Below are 15000 nucleotides of genomic sequence, written 5' to 3'. Positions count from 1 at the left end.
GTACTAATTTATAGGCCAAACGTAAGGTTCTTTATTTTATGTCAAGGTCAATAAAAGAAAGACTCCCTTCCAAACTTCCAGTAACTCTTTCATTTTTTTCTTCAAAAAGCCAAAACTCAGTGATGGCAATCAGTTTCTTCCGGGATTATCGACATCTCAGTTCTAGCTTCCCCGGCCGAATACAAGATCAATAGCAAGGGCAATTCAAAATTCCTTTCAGTTCAACAGAGATCGGCTTATTTTAAAACATCAACACGGCGGCCAGAAGGGGTCTTACACGCTCAAGCATTATCGTTTAGACTGCACGAAATGAGCGTGAATTTCGCACTTTTCTTCACTATTTGAAGGGAGTTCTTCTTCACCACCACAACTAAACAGGAAGACTGTGTGAAAATTTAAACAGTTTGCATTCTGAGGTGTTCAAGACGGACCTTTGAGACATGAAAGTCTCCTGAACTGACTGCCAGTAAAACAAGCAGTTAATTTTCTAAGTATTTCCTAAATATTGTATTTGTATATTGTATTTGCCCAATTTATAGGACTTAAAAGGACAGGTCTGACTAGTATGATTTTATCGCATTTTGTGGAAACATAGGACTCGCCTGACACCTTGCATTGTCAGAAAATTTATTTCAAAAAGTAAACTGAAGAACCGTGTCGACCATGGAAGGTAATATTTAAGAAATCTATTGGCCCTAACTATATACCAAACTAGATATTGAAAGCTAACTCCACCATACTTGCTGCTCCAATTTGCTCAATTTTTTATTCATCTATCGCCCAAGGCCAGGTCGCACCGCTCCCCTTGCCTAAAGTCAATAATCCAAAGGACGCTGGTAAAGATCTCCATCCGATTTCTCTTACTCCCATGCTCAGTAAGATCTTGGAAAGTTTTGTTTTCAAGTGGATATATGACATCGTACCTGCAAAAATTGATAAGAACCATTTCGGCAATTTTAAACGTTGTTTAACTACGCACCTACTGATCCACCTTTTACATCACTGGCTTTCCTCCTCTGATACCCAACGCGTTATCATTCGCACATGCATGATTGACTTCTCTAAAGCCTTCGACCTGATAGACCACAACATAATCATCACCAAGCTGCAATTGCTGGGAGTTCCTGATATTTCGATCAATTGGTGTGCGGATTTCCTCCGTCGACGCTATTTTCGCGTCAAAATTGGCGAAAATAAATCATCCTGGAAATCAACACATGCTGGTGTACCTCAAAGTACAAAACTTGGACCTGTGCTATTTCTTGTGATGATCAATGACCTCACGTCTGATCTATCACTCTACAAGTATGTAGGTAGATGATATGACTATCTTTGAATGCTAAATTTGTCCTTCCAAAGCTTGCTCCAAACTGAACATGACAAGATCTGTAACTGGTCTACTACCAACAACATGAAAATCAATGCCCAAAAAAATTAAGAACTACGCATCAGTTTCATTAGGCATGAGTCTCCAGTGCAACCTTAACCGCGGATGGTCGTGTTATTGACACTGTTACTCACTTTAACTTACTTGGAGTGTATATCTCATCTGATCTCACTTGGTCCCATTATGTATATATGAAGATTATATCTGTCCCAAGACAAGAAAAGGAATCTATGCTCTTCTTACCCTAAAACGTGCTGGTACGTCATCAAACGACCTGGTTTCAGTTTACTGCTCTTTTGTCAGACCGATAATGGAGTACGCATGCCAAGTCTGGCAATTCGCTATCACTACCAGTCTTTGTGACCAAACAGAACAAATTCAACAAAGAGCACTTAAAATTATCTTTCTTTACAGCCAACCTGATTACATTGTTTGAGCGCCGAGAGAGTTTATGCCATGCACTACGCAAATCTGCTCTTGGACCTACCAACAAGCTGAACTGTTTACTACCTGAAAAGAAAACACATCAACACCGTCTCAGGATTCCAAGAAAATTCCCAATTTTTAAATGCCGAACCAAGAGATTCGCTGAAGCATTCATTCCATCTGCTGTACGCCAATGGGACGGATACTGACATTTAAGTCAGCACTGATATTTGATTAGACGTTCTTAATGATATTATCTCCCAAGTGGATTGACCAATCGTATTGTACAATTCTCATCGTTTTTATTAGTGTATTTATAGATTCTTGAAAAATCATGTTTTTTAGGTCGGGCCCCCTTCGACCCACAAATTGATTGTTTTGTTAATAAAGTTTAAAGTTTAAAACCAGCTGGCTTGTTGGGGCGTGTATAGCTAGAACGCCGTTTAGAAACGCACCTTGTTGACAGTTCAAAACTCACTAAAAACAAAACTCACTGAGCAATATGGGACTCCCCTCCCTCCAGGACTTATTATACTCGTCACCAGGCGCGAGTTCAGTGCCATTTTGAATTGGACACTTTGCGAGGACAACGGCTTCTGGCCGCCATTTTAGCAGGTTAACTTACAAGTTCTACGGAGCCTGGTGGCTTCGCGTTGCTACCTGGAGATGCTTCAGTGGATTCATGGTTTAGAGAAATTCATGTTCCACGAGCCTGGCGTGTTTATTTAGCGACTGGATTCGATTTTCGCGAAAAAAATCGTGCTTGTTTTGGGTCGATCGGCGTCCCGACGCTGGCTTCCGTCTCCTACCTTGTCACTACACTATGAAGGAAGGTGAACGGGGACCATTTTTCCCGAAACTTCGTGTACGTATTAAAGACAACAACAGCTCACCACATGGTAAGTTTCATCAATTTTTATTTCCATTTTCTAGCAAATTTCGAGACCTAAATTTCGCCTCATGTGTTCTCTATATTTACCTATGTGGCACACACAGTGAGCCTGGGTTACCTGTGCAATAACTCGTGCTTGCGCTGAGGCCAATTCCCCATGCGCTGAAGTTCAGTGAAACTGAATCACCCGAGAGACGTTTCGTGCATTAGAATATTAAGAAGCACATAGTCGACTCGTTTACATCCGAGCTTCTAATTTGTGTATTAAGAAGACATCACAGTGATCAGATACAAATTTTCACAAAGTGGGAACGAAAATCCGAAAATTAACAGGTTTCGTCTTAAAGGGAAAGTACGGTCTAGAAAACGTTTCTCTGAATCGAAAGTTCTTTACCTGTATTGTCATACTTGACCACTCATTTGGACTAAATGTGTTTAAATAGCCAACAATAACGCTTCAAAAATAGGCAAATTTAAATTGAAATCCGCCATCTTTGTTTTTGTGTATGCAAACGAGGCTATGACGTAGCAATAGTCAAGGATTTCTCCGGATGACTTAATGTACTAAACACAGGCGAGGAGACCAATGCTTTGTAGACTTGAATCTTAATCCAGAGGCTAAACTGTATTGATATTGGCTCCACCTCTGAACAGATTTACCTCGTGGTCGTTAAACAGGGTTCTATATGTGAGTTAAAATTTTACAAAGCGAAAGAGAGCTTGCAGTGCTATCCCGCGCTCATTGCTGTGAAATAAATTCCTAATCTGTCTACCGTGGCTTTCTGCGAGATCCCTGTTACAACTTCAAAACAAACGATCAATTTATATATTTCCATCAAATGGTAAGAGTAAATCGTATCAGTAGTTTCTATACTGCCTACAAAATTTAACCAAATTTCAAGTTACGTTTATTAGCGCATAACAGTGAAAGGCGTCCATATATGGCTTGATTCAGTTTTCTCGCTCCAATATAATGATATTTTGGACTAGCTGACTCAGATTTCCGTATGAAGCGAATGTCACCAAGACCAATATTCATAAACCTGAAGATCCCGCTTGAAGTCCTCCTTGGTAAAATGACAGACCCGAACAGACAATATAGAAGTCAGGTTTTCACGTTTGAGGAATCCATCCACGTTTTATTTTCGCCGGCCAAGTTTTCTTTAAATTGTGATTTTCCGGTGTAAGCTTCGGTTTTTTTAATTTTCATATGTGTTCTAAGTCTTGAAATGTGTCTAGTTTCATCCCCATCGAAAGCGTACACCCCAACCGCGGTAATTGTTGTTGTGAAAAAGCCTTGCTACATGTATTGAGCAATATCTGAAAGTTTCGTCGACTTATTCTAATTTAAACGCTTCCCCGTGTGAAGGCAAACAAATACGTTTGCTGAAGCATCGAAGACAGCTGTCGCTGAAGGAAGAAAGTGAAAAAGGTACGCTTGTCGAATATTTCTTTCTCGCATGTTCAAGGTTTTTGTCTTGTTACATTTGCTCTGGCTGATTTTTGCCGCCTAGTTTGATTGACTAGCTGAGTATTTTGCGACTTGAGTTTCCGTCGCACTTATGGCCTACATGGCCTACTACCTAACGAACCACAAGATCGTTTACCATAGTTCATCTTACATTTGAATTTCTCGAGGCAGAAAGGTCACACAACATTGAGAAAGTGTTCGCGGAACGAAGAATTTAGTAAGGTCGAACACGCTTGTTGACTATTGCTACGCCATAACACGTCATATCCAAGATGGCGCTCTCCAAGTCACGAGAGAGGCAACTTTTCAAAGTGCTCTTGTCACATTTTAACAGGGAACTGGACAAAACGGCAATTATTTTCGAATTCCTGGGGAAACGTTTTCTTAATTAAGAGAACTATTTCTAGACCGTACTTTCCCTTTAATAGAGTCTTAAGTATTTTTAGCGGTTGTTCTAAAATGACCACTTATAGGATCATCTGTTTTCGTCTACTAAACTATATTTCCTACAAGCAGAAGCCCTAACAAAGTCCTTGTGTAATTAAGTCGGTTATCTTCATTTGGAGACGGGAATAATCTTTGGCATTTCCAGCAGAGAGTGTGCGAAGACTAAACACTTTCCAACTTCCGTTTATCTTGGACAAACAGCACATAATGATGGCCTGGGAATAAGCTGCGTGCTGCATTTCATCACTGCACAGCTGCTGGTTTGGTTTCCTGGCATCGAAAAACCGAAGACTGGGTTTCTTGTATTTTGAGATGTTTGGCGAGTTCCATGCACTCAGAGTAAAGAAAAGCTTGTTGACAGCAGCGGGAAGGCTCTTCAGTTTCACATGTATGGTGTGGTGGCCGAGGCACTTAGCGTGATCCATGACATCCCCAGAGTGAGAAACACCGCTATAAGCACCCTGCCCATAGTCCACCAGTCCTTGAAACGACTGTCCATTGTAGATCAGAACAGAGGCATCAAGGTAATCTTGTCCGCTGGTGGGATAGCCCCAAAACAAGTCAAAAATGACGTGATCGAGAGCTTCGTCATTGATTTCGTACAACACTACAATGAGATGCAAGGTGCTAAATGGCTTCACAGCGTAATCTTGCAGAGTAGAAGATTTTACGGAATCTAAATGAGTCTAAAAAACAGAAAGGAAGGTGCTCAGATACCTTCAAAACTGTCTCTCTTTTTTTTAAATAAGAAATTACTTTTTTTTTTTCAAAATATCACTTAACATTTAACGTAAGTCCAAGTAATTCTTTTCAGTGTCGATTAGCCCTCCGCCCACCCTGTCAGCAGAGCCTTTCTTAACTCGACGAAAAAGAAAGGACACTGCAGAAAATCGTGTAAAGTCTTTATTGAGTATGCCGCACTTCTAGACGCCATGTTGTTTTTCGTACTGAAGGCTCCATTTTGACCTACGCCTTGTCAAAAATATGATGCGCGCACTGCCTAACCGCTTTTACTGGAGTAACTAGCCCCGAAGCTTGGGCTGCGGCGACTTTAAAGACTTGACGCGGTTTCTGCAGAGCCTCTCTTGCTCGCCCTCTGGTGGGTTTTGGAGAAGCTCTGCTTGTAGGGTGGCCTCTGCCCGGCAGTCTACCGGGTTGTGATACATAGCTCCGGACATTGGCCAAGGCAGAAGCTGAAGAACCTTTCACTTTTTTCTGAGATCATATAAGCAGCTAGCCCTCACTGCACGGCTTCTTTTTACCGGTTGCATTTAAGAATTAACACGCAGTCTTGGGAATATTCCTTTGAAGCGGTAAAAAAAGCACACTGCACAACGGGTGCAAAATGCAGATTAGCTTTCCTTGTGGATTCGTCTTTAGATCAAAACTGAAATTCGAATGACAACCCCCCAACAGTTACTGAAAAAACTAATAAAGATTAAGCAACGGCAAGAGCAACGATTTTAGTAATTCTCACTGTTCTTATCTGGAAACAACAAGAAAATGGGGAGGACTTCATACAGGAGCTGTTCATGGCTGTTGGTCTGTGTAATTGAATGATATTTCGTATTGCAATTTCGCTCAGTTGAATTGAAAACACAGCAAAGACCATTCAGTAAGAACCAGTCTTCCACTGAGAAATTTGCTAAAAATGGGCTTTAAGACGATGTTCGTCGATGTTAAAGTCCATAAACATCAGAGGAGTGATTGCGTGAAAATTGGTGCCATATAGGATATGCCATTAATGATCCGGACCCGTCATGGATGAGGTCCATCAGAATAAGGGGTAGTGTTGGGAATTAGATGTTTTCCTGACGACAACACAATGTTTTCCCGATAAAGCTCGCGCTAAAAATCACTCACTCACGATAGAATTTTGAACATATATATTCTGCCTCACACACGTCCCCAAGTTCGATTACAACGCACTCTTAGATTTTACTAGAACAAAAGACAAAACAAATCGTACAATGTTTTCTTTGGTTGGCTACAGTTACTAACGATGACAGATATGATGCCCGTTCCTTCCGGTCAACTAAACAATCAATTCTAGACGCGTAAAAGGGGTTTGATTATGTAATCACACGATTTCCGACACCCTCCCCTCATTTGCCTTGAGAGAGCAAATGTCCACAAAAGTTAAACAGCTGGAAAATCGGTCATGATTATCGATATATGCATTGTTCATTATTAATTGTTCATTGTCGTTTATAACCTGGATACGAAATCTAGCTGCCGCTGCAGCATCCCTTCGCGGCCTGTAGACTGGTTCGTCTGCATTCAGGGTCTCTGGTGGGGTCTGTACTGATTTGTTACAGCTTAACTCAAGAGGTTACAAATGCTGAATTGGTCGTTCCAGATGCGACTTTCTGAATTTTAGCTTCGCCCCACGAATCACTCCATCTCTGCCACTGTGCTCGGTTCTTCTCTTCTGATTTGATGATAACGACTTCTCCCTTGGATGGCTAGGTTACGTCTGCTTTGTGCTTTAGCCGGTGTCTTTCTCTCAGTCCGCGGACGTACTCCCTTGTCCAGCGTGACCATACTTGTATCCTTGCACTTTCTTAAATCCTTAGCTCTCTTCCTCAGGTCATGTTCCTGGACGTATGAGGTTTCTCACTCTGGTAGCATGTTCGGTTGACCATACAGAAAGGAACTCGGGGTCAGGATGGGTAGCTGAATGTCTTCATCCACGTAACTCAGTGGTCTGCTGGTTCTTCCGTTGTCGGAGTACACCTTTTGCAGTCTCCCACGTCGGGCGATGAAGCACTTAAAACTCGCGAGGAATTCTTTAGTTTCCAAGTTGGGCAATAGATCCAAGAACAAAGCTCGTGTCAGGCTACAGGCGTACAGCAACACGTACGCCTTTCCCTCTGTCTTCGTGTTTTTACGATACTTCAACGGTTCCGCGTAATCGACGCCGACAACTTGAAAGGGCGTTTGACCTTCCGTCCAATCCTTTGGGAGGTCTCCTTGGGGCAGGGATGAAAATGCTTGTGCTTGAAACCGCCGACAGCCGTGGCAACTCTTCATGATTCTTTTGGTCAATCCTCTCAGGCGCAGAACCCAGTACAGCTCTCCAACCTTGGCCATGGTACTGACAGCTCCCTCATGGAGCGTTCCGAGATGAAATTGTGTTACGAGCTTCTCCGTGAAGCGCTGACTATCTGGCAAATACACCGGAAAATGCCCTTGGATTCTGCCTCGACATTCCAATATGACGTCTTGGTTGGTTGTAGATTCAGTTGCGACCGATCTTCTTGAAAATATTTATCTGCTGCGGCTCAGGTCTAGACTCTTTTCACCCAAACGATTCTCGCTTTGTTAGTTTCTTCAATTGTCAGCGGTCCCTTGAGTCTTCCTATCTTCCTTGAACGAACGTTGTGGATGAACCGCATTATCCACGCACAGATTCTCATCGTCTTCCAGTAGGTAGACTTCTCAAGAAGGGTGTCTAGCTCATCTGTTGTTGCTATCTTCACAGCCATCTCGCGTTGCTTTCTCTTCTGATGGCTTGGTCACAATATCTGGAGGCCAGCACGCTTTGTTCTGCAACCACTTCGGTCCGTTGCACCAAGAGGGATGATTTGTCACTGCTCCACCACGGCTTCCAAGGCCAGCAGGGTTCTCCAAGGTCCCTACGTGCCCCCAGGTCACTTTCGAATGTGCTTGTATTTTCTCAATTCCGTTACTCACAAACTGCTTATATGTGCCTGGGGATCTGATCCAATGCAGGGCAATGGTGCTATCGAGCCAGCAGTACCTTTTCATTAGGGGAAATCCATCCAGGGCTGAGACCACGTTTGCAAAGAGATTCACCGCCATGTGCCCAGACACCAACTCTAGCCGAGAGATCGTCAGTCCCCTTTTGGAGAGCCTTGCTCTCGCTGCCACAAGCCCCTGATTGACGCCTGACTCTTGAACGACTACAGCATACACAGCCGCAGCTACGCCCTTACCGCTAGCATCATCAAAGGAATGCAACTCGATTGACTGAATGTCCTCTTGATAGGCTGCTAAGGACCTCGGGACTGTAAGCTGCTTGGGAAGTCGCTCCTCCCATCAAATCCAATTCTGCATCAACTTGCTTGGTAGCTTTGCATCCCAGTTTAGCTTGGCGTCACACCTGTCACGGTAGAGGAGTAGGAGACGCCAATCGCAGTGCATGGGTCATAGATCCTCGCCACTTTGCTTAAAATTCCTCGCTTGCTGGGATCAGCCTTCTGTTGTGGAAAACTCACGCCGATAGTATCGTTTTCCTTGTCCCATGGCAAACCGAGCAGGGTAGCTCCTTCTCTTCTGGGGACGTTTAACTGTTCCTTTGCGTACGTTTCTTCCTCGATCGAGACTGGTTCGGAAGCGGCTGATTCCAACTCTTTCACATTCGAATGCCATTTATGCAACTCGAAGGTACCCTTGGCGAATACGATCTGAGAAGCTGATTTGATTTCTTTTGTCTTTTCACTTGTAGGACCACCGCTGATCAGGTCGTCTACGTACAAGCTTCGTTCGATCTCGCTGACAATGCCCGGGTAGTTTTGTCTACAACTCTCCAACAGGTGATGAATTACGCCTCCCAGGAGGAACGGCAATGATGTGAGGCCGAAGAGGGCTCCAGTAAACCTCAGCGTCTCCACTGTTTGACTGCTTGGGTCCTTCAACCAGTGAAATCTTAACGCATCGCGGTCTAGCACTTTGATTCGGACTTGGAGGAAAGCTTGCTTGGTGTCTCCTGTGACTGCCACTGGATGAACCGAGAACGAACTAGGACACTCCAGAGCTTGTTCTGAAGAGGTGGGCCAGGATTCAAACGCTCATTTGGCGAGGGTGTACCAGAGTAGGCCCTTGCTGATGCGTCATAGACTACTCGAGGCTTGGTGGTTTCTGCTGTGTCGCGTACCACTGCCTTGTGAGGAATGTAGAACTCGTGCTGCCCAGTTGCAAGTCTGCTAACTCTCTCGACTATTCCAGCCTTGATTTGGTCTTGGATCACTTGATTATAATGGTCTATCAATCCCTGGCTGCGCAGTTTCTTTACAAGGCCAGTTAACCTGCGAAGACTTCCCGCTTCGTTGCTTGGTACAGGTTGGTGGTTCCCCTTCCATGGAAGGCTAGTTTTGTACCAACCCTGTTCGTCTCGTTTAAGTTGTTCTTTGAACTCTGAATACACCTCATCTTGGTCACGAGTTGCACAATCCGCGAGTCCAAGTACGTCTAGTCTGCACAAGTTGTCGTAATCTACCGTCGATGTTTGTGTCAGAAACATTGGAGACAGGTCCACTTCCTTGCCTGGTGAAATAACAGTCCCTATTTTTTCGTGAAGCATCTCAGTGGGCCGGAATCCTAAATCCTTGAATCTGATTGGCTAATCGCACGCTCGTAGCCGGTGCAGCTTTTTACGATATGGACCACGGTCCGAAATCTGTTCCGTACCGAAACTGTCGCTTTTTGCTACGGCGCGACGAAACATTGGATTGCGCCTCTTAAAATGCAAGTTTTTGCTTACTAACCGTTGAAAAGAAAAGGAAAAACATCAGCAATGAAATGAAAGGCCTGGTTTTTCTTCAAAAAGGCGAGTGTTCACATGATTTTGCTGACAACACTTTGCTAGTTTGCTGCTTTCGAGTTGGTGGTTTTCTTGCACTGTTGACACACCGTTGAACTTAAAACAACTTTTTGAACTCTTTGGAGTTCTATTTTCTAATCTCGTTTTATATTGCGTCATTTAAGAATATACGGATTCCTAGCTAAAATAGGCAAACAAACACATCGCAACCCCGTGGTTTTTCGCGTCGCTGTTTTTTGTGAACTGTTGACATACTGTTTAACTAAAACGACTAACTGCAGAGAAGTCCTTTGAGCTCAGTTTTTCGGTTGACATCCGTTGTTTTCTTTGGAGTTCTATTTTGCTTCATTAAAGAAAATACGGATTCGTTGCTAAGATAGTCAAACAAATCACAACGCTGTGAACTAATGTCAACAAGTTTTTCTTGTACAGTTTTCTAAGTTTTGCACTGATTTCTAAAGGACTTGACAGAGAACAAAGACGAATCCTTGAAATAATAAGATATGAAGGCAGAGACAGATGTTTGCATTTTTCACTAAATTTATTCCTCCTGTTTTAATTTTCAACAAGACAAAGTTTCATTTTCAACACAAGACAAAGCATTTTAATACGTAGAAAATTATTCGGCTGTTTTTACGAATGTTTCAAACATCATTGCAGAAGCAGAAAAAATTAAATACGTTATTCACCGGCTTAGGTCGGTCCGTATTGAGAAAAACTGTGCCCTCTACCTTGAGTACGTCCCACGGCCTGCGGCCTTGGGCCGTACTCAAGACCTCGGGCACAGTTTTTCCCTATACAGACCTCCCCGCCGGCGAATAATACATATATATGCATCCAAACTTTTTGTTTTCTCGGCGTTAGGCTCGTTCGCGGCTCCAATAAGAGGTACGGTCTCAGTCTTGATCTTGGTATAGTCACACACTCCCAAGATAAGGTGCACTGCAAAGAAATCTTTTGTGTCCATATCGTCCATCTTCACTCCCTTTAAGTGGTCATACCTTTCCAGGACCTACTGGTAGCAACGATTTTCCAGGGATAACAGCTGTTTTTTGTTTACCAAGGTCACGTCCGTTTCGAGGTGGTAATCGCCCTTCAGTGAACTTATCTGTACCTTGAAGATGTCCACAGGCTTAGTAACCACTCCCATCATCATTTCGATTTGTCGTACTTCTCGTTGATGAGGACGGATCCTTAAGCGATCAAGTAACGCTGCTGAAGCATACGAACTTCCGGCACCGGTGTCTAACAACGCACGACACTTGACTCCCAGCACTTCCACTACGCCGACCGGATAGATCACAGTTGATCTTTCCATTGAAGTCGTTGTCATCAACTGGTTACTAACGCTTGTGCAGATGAAGGTGTGATGCTTCCCTCTGACAAATTTGGCACAAGGAACGTCTCTTGCAATGGTCAGCTCTGTGTTTGTTTCCGGTGCAATTGAAACAGAGGCGTTTGTTGCTAAGCACTCTTTTGCGATCGTCGACAGTGGCAACCATTTTGCAGTCAACCGATTTGTGATCTTGTTTTCCGCAAAAAGCGCATCCCCGATTTTTGCCATCTTTCTTTTGTAGGGCTTGATAATTCTTGTCACGCCAGGGCTTGTCACTTTGCTTAGATTGGATCGGGTTTCTTTCCGTCCATTTCCGGAGCTCATCCACTAACTTTGGGAAATTCCATTGTTGCCAACAAGCGTCTGTTCGCACAAGACCCCCTCTTATTCCTAGCAGCTTGTCAATAGTCATCCGTTCGTACCCATTCACCTCTCGAAGTTTCCCCATTGTTTCTAATGATTGCACATTGAAAAGAAGCTTCTTGTAGAAATCGTGGATTCTGGCTGGCTGTGTTCCACCAATCGTTGGCAAAGACATGATGTTTTCCACGTACACGTTAACGACCTCGCTCGCTTGGCCATACTTCCTTGTCAGGATGTTCTTCGCGCGCTCGTATCCCTCTGGGCCCGGTTCCTCGAAAACCGATTAAGTTAATCCAGGATTAGCGTAAAATTTTGTTTCACGTTTTCAACTTTTTGATGAAAGTTTCTTTTGCTTATTTTTGTTTTTCAAGATTGACCTCTTCTCATGTAAGCATTTGGGAGCAGAGAAATAAACTGCTTAGTTAATTTTTAATCTTAGATTAGCGTTAATCGGCTTTTGAGGAACTGGGCCCTGATGAATAGGGCAAGCCGTCGATTTCCGTTCGTATCTTCGGGTCTACGAGTTCCTTTAAGTATTACTCCTATCCTGCGGGAGCTGCACTGGCTGCCGATCAAAGCCAGGATTGAATATAAGATTATACTTCTGACTTATAAGTCACTGAAGGGACTCGCTCCATATTACTTAAGATTGCTACTGTCATCCTACGCACCTAAAAGAATGTTGAGATCGTCGGCAAAAAACCTTTTACAGACGCCTATTGCTAGAACCAAAGCATATGGTGAAAGATCATTCTCAGTTGCTGCGCCAAAATTGTGGAACAATCTCCCAGATACCATCAAAAACATTGATTCCTTAGATAGTTTTAAAAAAAACCTGAAAACATCAGGAAACATTTAAGCTAAGAGTATTACTGACACTTTTAATGTATTTAAATTATTCTTCAATCGATAGTTATATTATATTTTATATATATTTTTTGTATAACTTGTAAAAAGCATTGAGACCTAGTAATTATGCGTTTTTTAAGAAATAAATTATTATTATTATTATTATTATTATTATTATTATTATTATTATTATTATTATTATTATTATTATTATTATTATTATTATTATTACTTCGTCACGCCAGCTATTTCTGCCTTGTCAATCTCTGTTTCAAATTGACTCCGGAACCGGGGCCAATCTGTTAGTTCGCCCCTAAACTTTGTAATGACAAGCTTAGGAGGTTTGGCGGCCTTCGCGGCTTGAGGTGAGGCCGGTTCCGTGGTCTTTGCATGGTTTCCTTTTGTCTCCTCGATTTTCTTCTCGTAGGTTAGCCTCATCTCCAGTCGTGTACGTTCAAACTCAAGCTGATCTCTCCTTCATTGCTCTAGAAAGGCTTGTTGTCCCTCCTTTTCTGAAAGGCTTTCTCTTCGCTTGTATTCTGTTAACCACTTTCGCAAGTACGCGACGTTCTCATCAGCAGATGTTTGCGCGGCTTTAACTGTTAAGCTCCATTGTGACACGTCATCAAGTTTCTCTCCCTTCGCGATTTTTTCTTGTTCGATTTGAAGCTTAAATTCTTCCACTCTCTACGATAGACCTCAAGGACTGAAGTTGGCGTTCCACACCTTCCACGTTTCCCTTTTCGATGATTCCTTCACTCTTATGCATGGTAAAGTTAAGCAATTGTAGTTGTGTGTTCAAGTCCGCGAGCAGCTTCTCCATTGTATAATCCCGGCGTCAGATCTGATTGTTGTTCCTTTTGTTAACAGTCCCGTCGGAGGTGCCACTTTAAAAATTAGATGTTTGTCTGACAGCACAATGTTTTCCCGATAAAGCTCGCGCTAAAAATCACTCACTCACGATAGAATTTTGAACATATATATTCTGCCTCCCACACGTCCCGAGTTCGATTACAACGCACTCTTAGATTTTACTAGAACAAAAGACAATGCCGATACAATGCCCGTCCTACTAAACAATCAATTCTAGACACGTAAAAAGTGGTTTGATTATGTAATCACACGATTTCCGACAGTAGGAAAGGTTTTTCAAAGGATTCCGACAAAAAATCCGAAGAGTAGGGATCTTACTCATCCATACCCCGGGGTAGGATCATAAATGGAACGCCTCTATGCGACATCAGTGAAACCGCTTTAGTTCTTATTGTGTGCTTTGCACGTTGTCTGCAGTCTGCATATTGTAATGATTGTTCTCTTAAGAGATCGCTTGACATTTTCCTACCTTTAACTCCTGTTCCTTGAACAAAAGACGTTGTTTTTCTGGAGCAGGCCCTAATTTAGTTTGCACGTAAGTCTTCAACTCTTGAATTGTCATAAGTGGACGGTAAGGTACTACAGTGCTGTCGCCACCCAACATCACAACAGAAATGGTTTTGTTTCCTGTTTCCAAAGCTGATGAGTCAACAACTTCAGGTGCAGAGGGAGAGGTGAATTTTGGGAATAAGCTCTCAAGGGTTGCCACACACTGAAGATAACGCCCATTGACCGTGTTGACGGCCTCAGAACATTGTGAACACTTATGAAACTGTTTAACATGCTTCGTTACACACTAAAAGAAAAAAAAACAAGAGCATAATTAGTACTGAACAAAGAGCAAACATGCAAACCTAATATGCTGTTATATTATTTGTCAATATATCTCAGTTTGCAAACCCTCAAAGCCGATTTAGATTGTTACATTATGCATGATGGCCTTCGTGGTTCTTCTTAGAGGACTGGCATAAAAAGATTAGGGACATAGTTTTTAGGAGGGGGAGAAAACTTAAGAGTATTAGGTGTATTCGTACTTCCGAATGCAGCCTGTTGCCTTCGCCAATCGTAGCAAACATACTTTTCGAGAGTTGTAATAAAAAACTCACTATGGGATAGGTGTCATGTTTCTTAAGGCAACACTTGTGAAGATACCATCTAATAAACGCAACAACTACACTAAAAGATGACGGGTTCTCACGGTAGCACATGTTCCCGACACTACTACGCATGTGTGCGGAACATCGTTAATAATTATGCAATGCAATACCGGAAGTTATATAAACTATGACAATCTCTCAAGAATCCCTAAGGCATACTCGAAACGTGTCCCCCCCATGGGAAGATTTTAATTTTGGAAAGTAATTCTGGGCTATGGCAGGTAAAAAAAAAA

At 42.7% G+C, this 15000-nt stretch overlaps 1 protein-coding gene and 1 pseudogene across 2 annotated transcripts in view; both read right to left on the bottom strand.

The window, feature by feature from the left end:
- Window positions 1–2713: 2713 nt before the first annotated feature.
- The window catches only part of LOC138021795 (uncharacterized), an 18201-nt gene continuing 5914 nt past the window's right edge, over window positions 2714–15000 (bottom strand). For both annotated transcript variants that reach the window (XM_068868801.1, XM_068868800.1), the window contains 2 exons: window positions 14080–14406; window positions 2714–5309 (listed from right to left, as the gene is read on the bottom strand). In XM_068868801.1, coding sequence (XP_068724902.1) covers window positions 4698–5309; window positions 14080–14406 — 939 coding nt within the window. In that variant the 3' untranslated portion in view covers window positions 2714–4697. The remainder of the gene's footprint in view (window positions 5310–14079; window positions 14407–15000) is intronic.
- On the bottom strand, window positions 7929–12168 carry LOC138021793 (uncharacterized; annotated as a pseudogene).

The sequence above is a fragment of the Montipora capricornis genome, chromosome 10 (assembly GCF_036669925.1).
Source record: "Montipora capricornis isolate CH-2021 chromosome 10, ASM3666992v2, whole genome shotgun sequence".
Lineage (NCBI taxonomy): Eukaryota > Metazoa > Cnidaria > Anthozoa > Scleractinia > Acroporidae > Montipora > Montipora capricornis.
The sequence above is the reverse complement of the archived record's forward strand: the minus strand, read 5'-3'. Positions and strand labels throughout refer to the sequence as shown.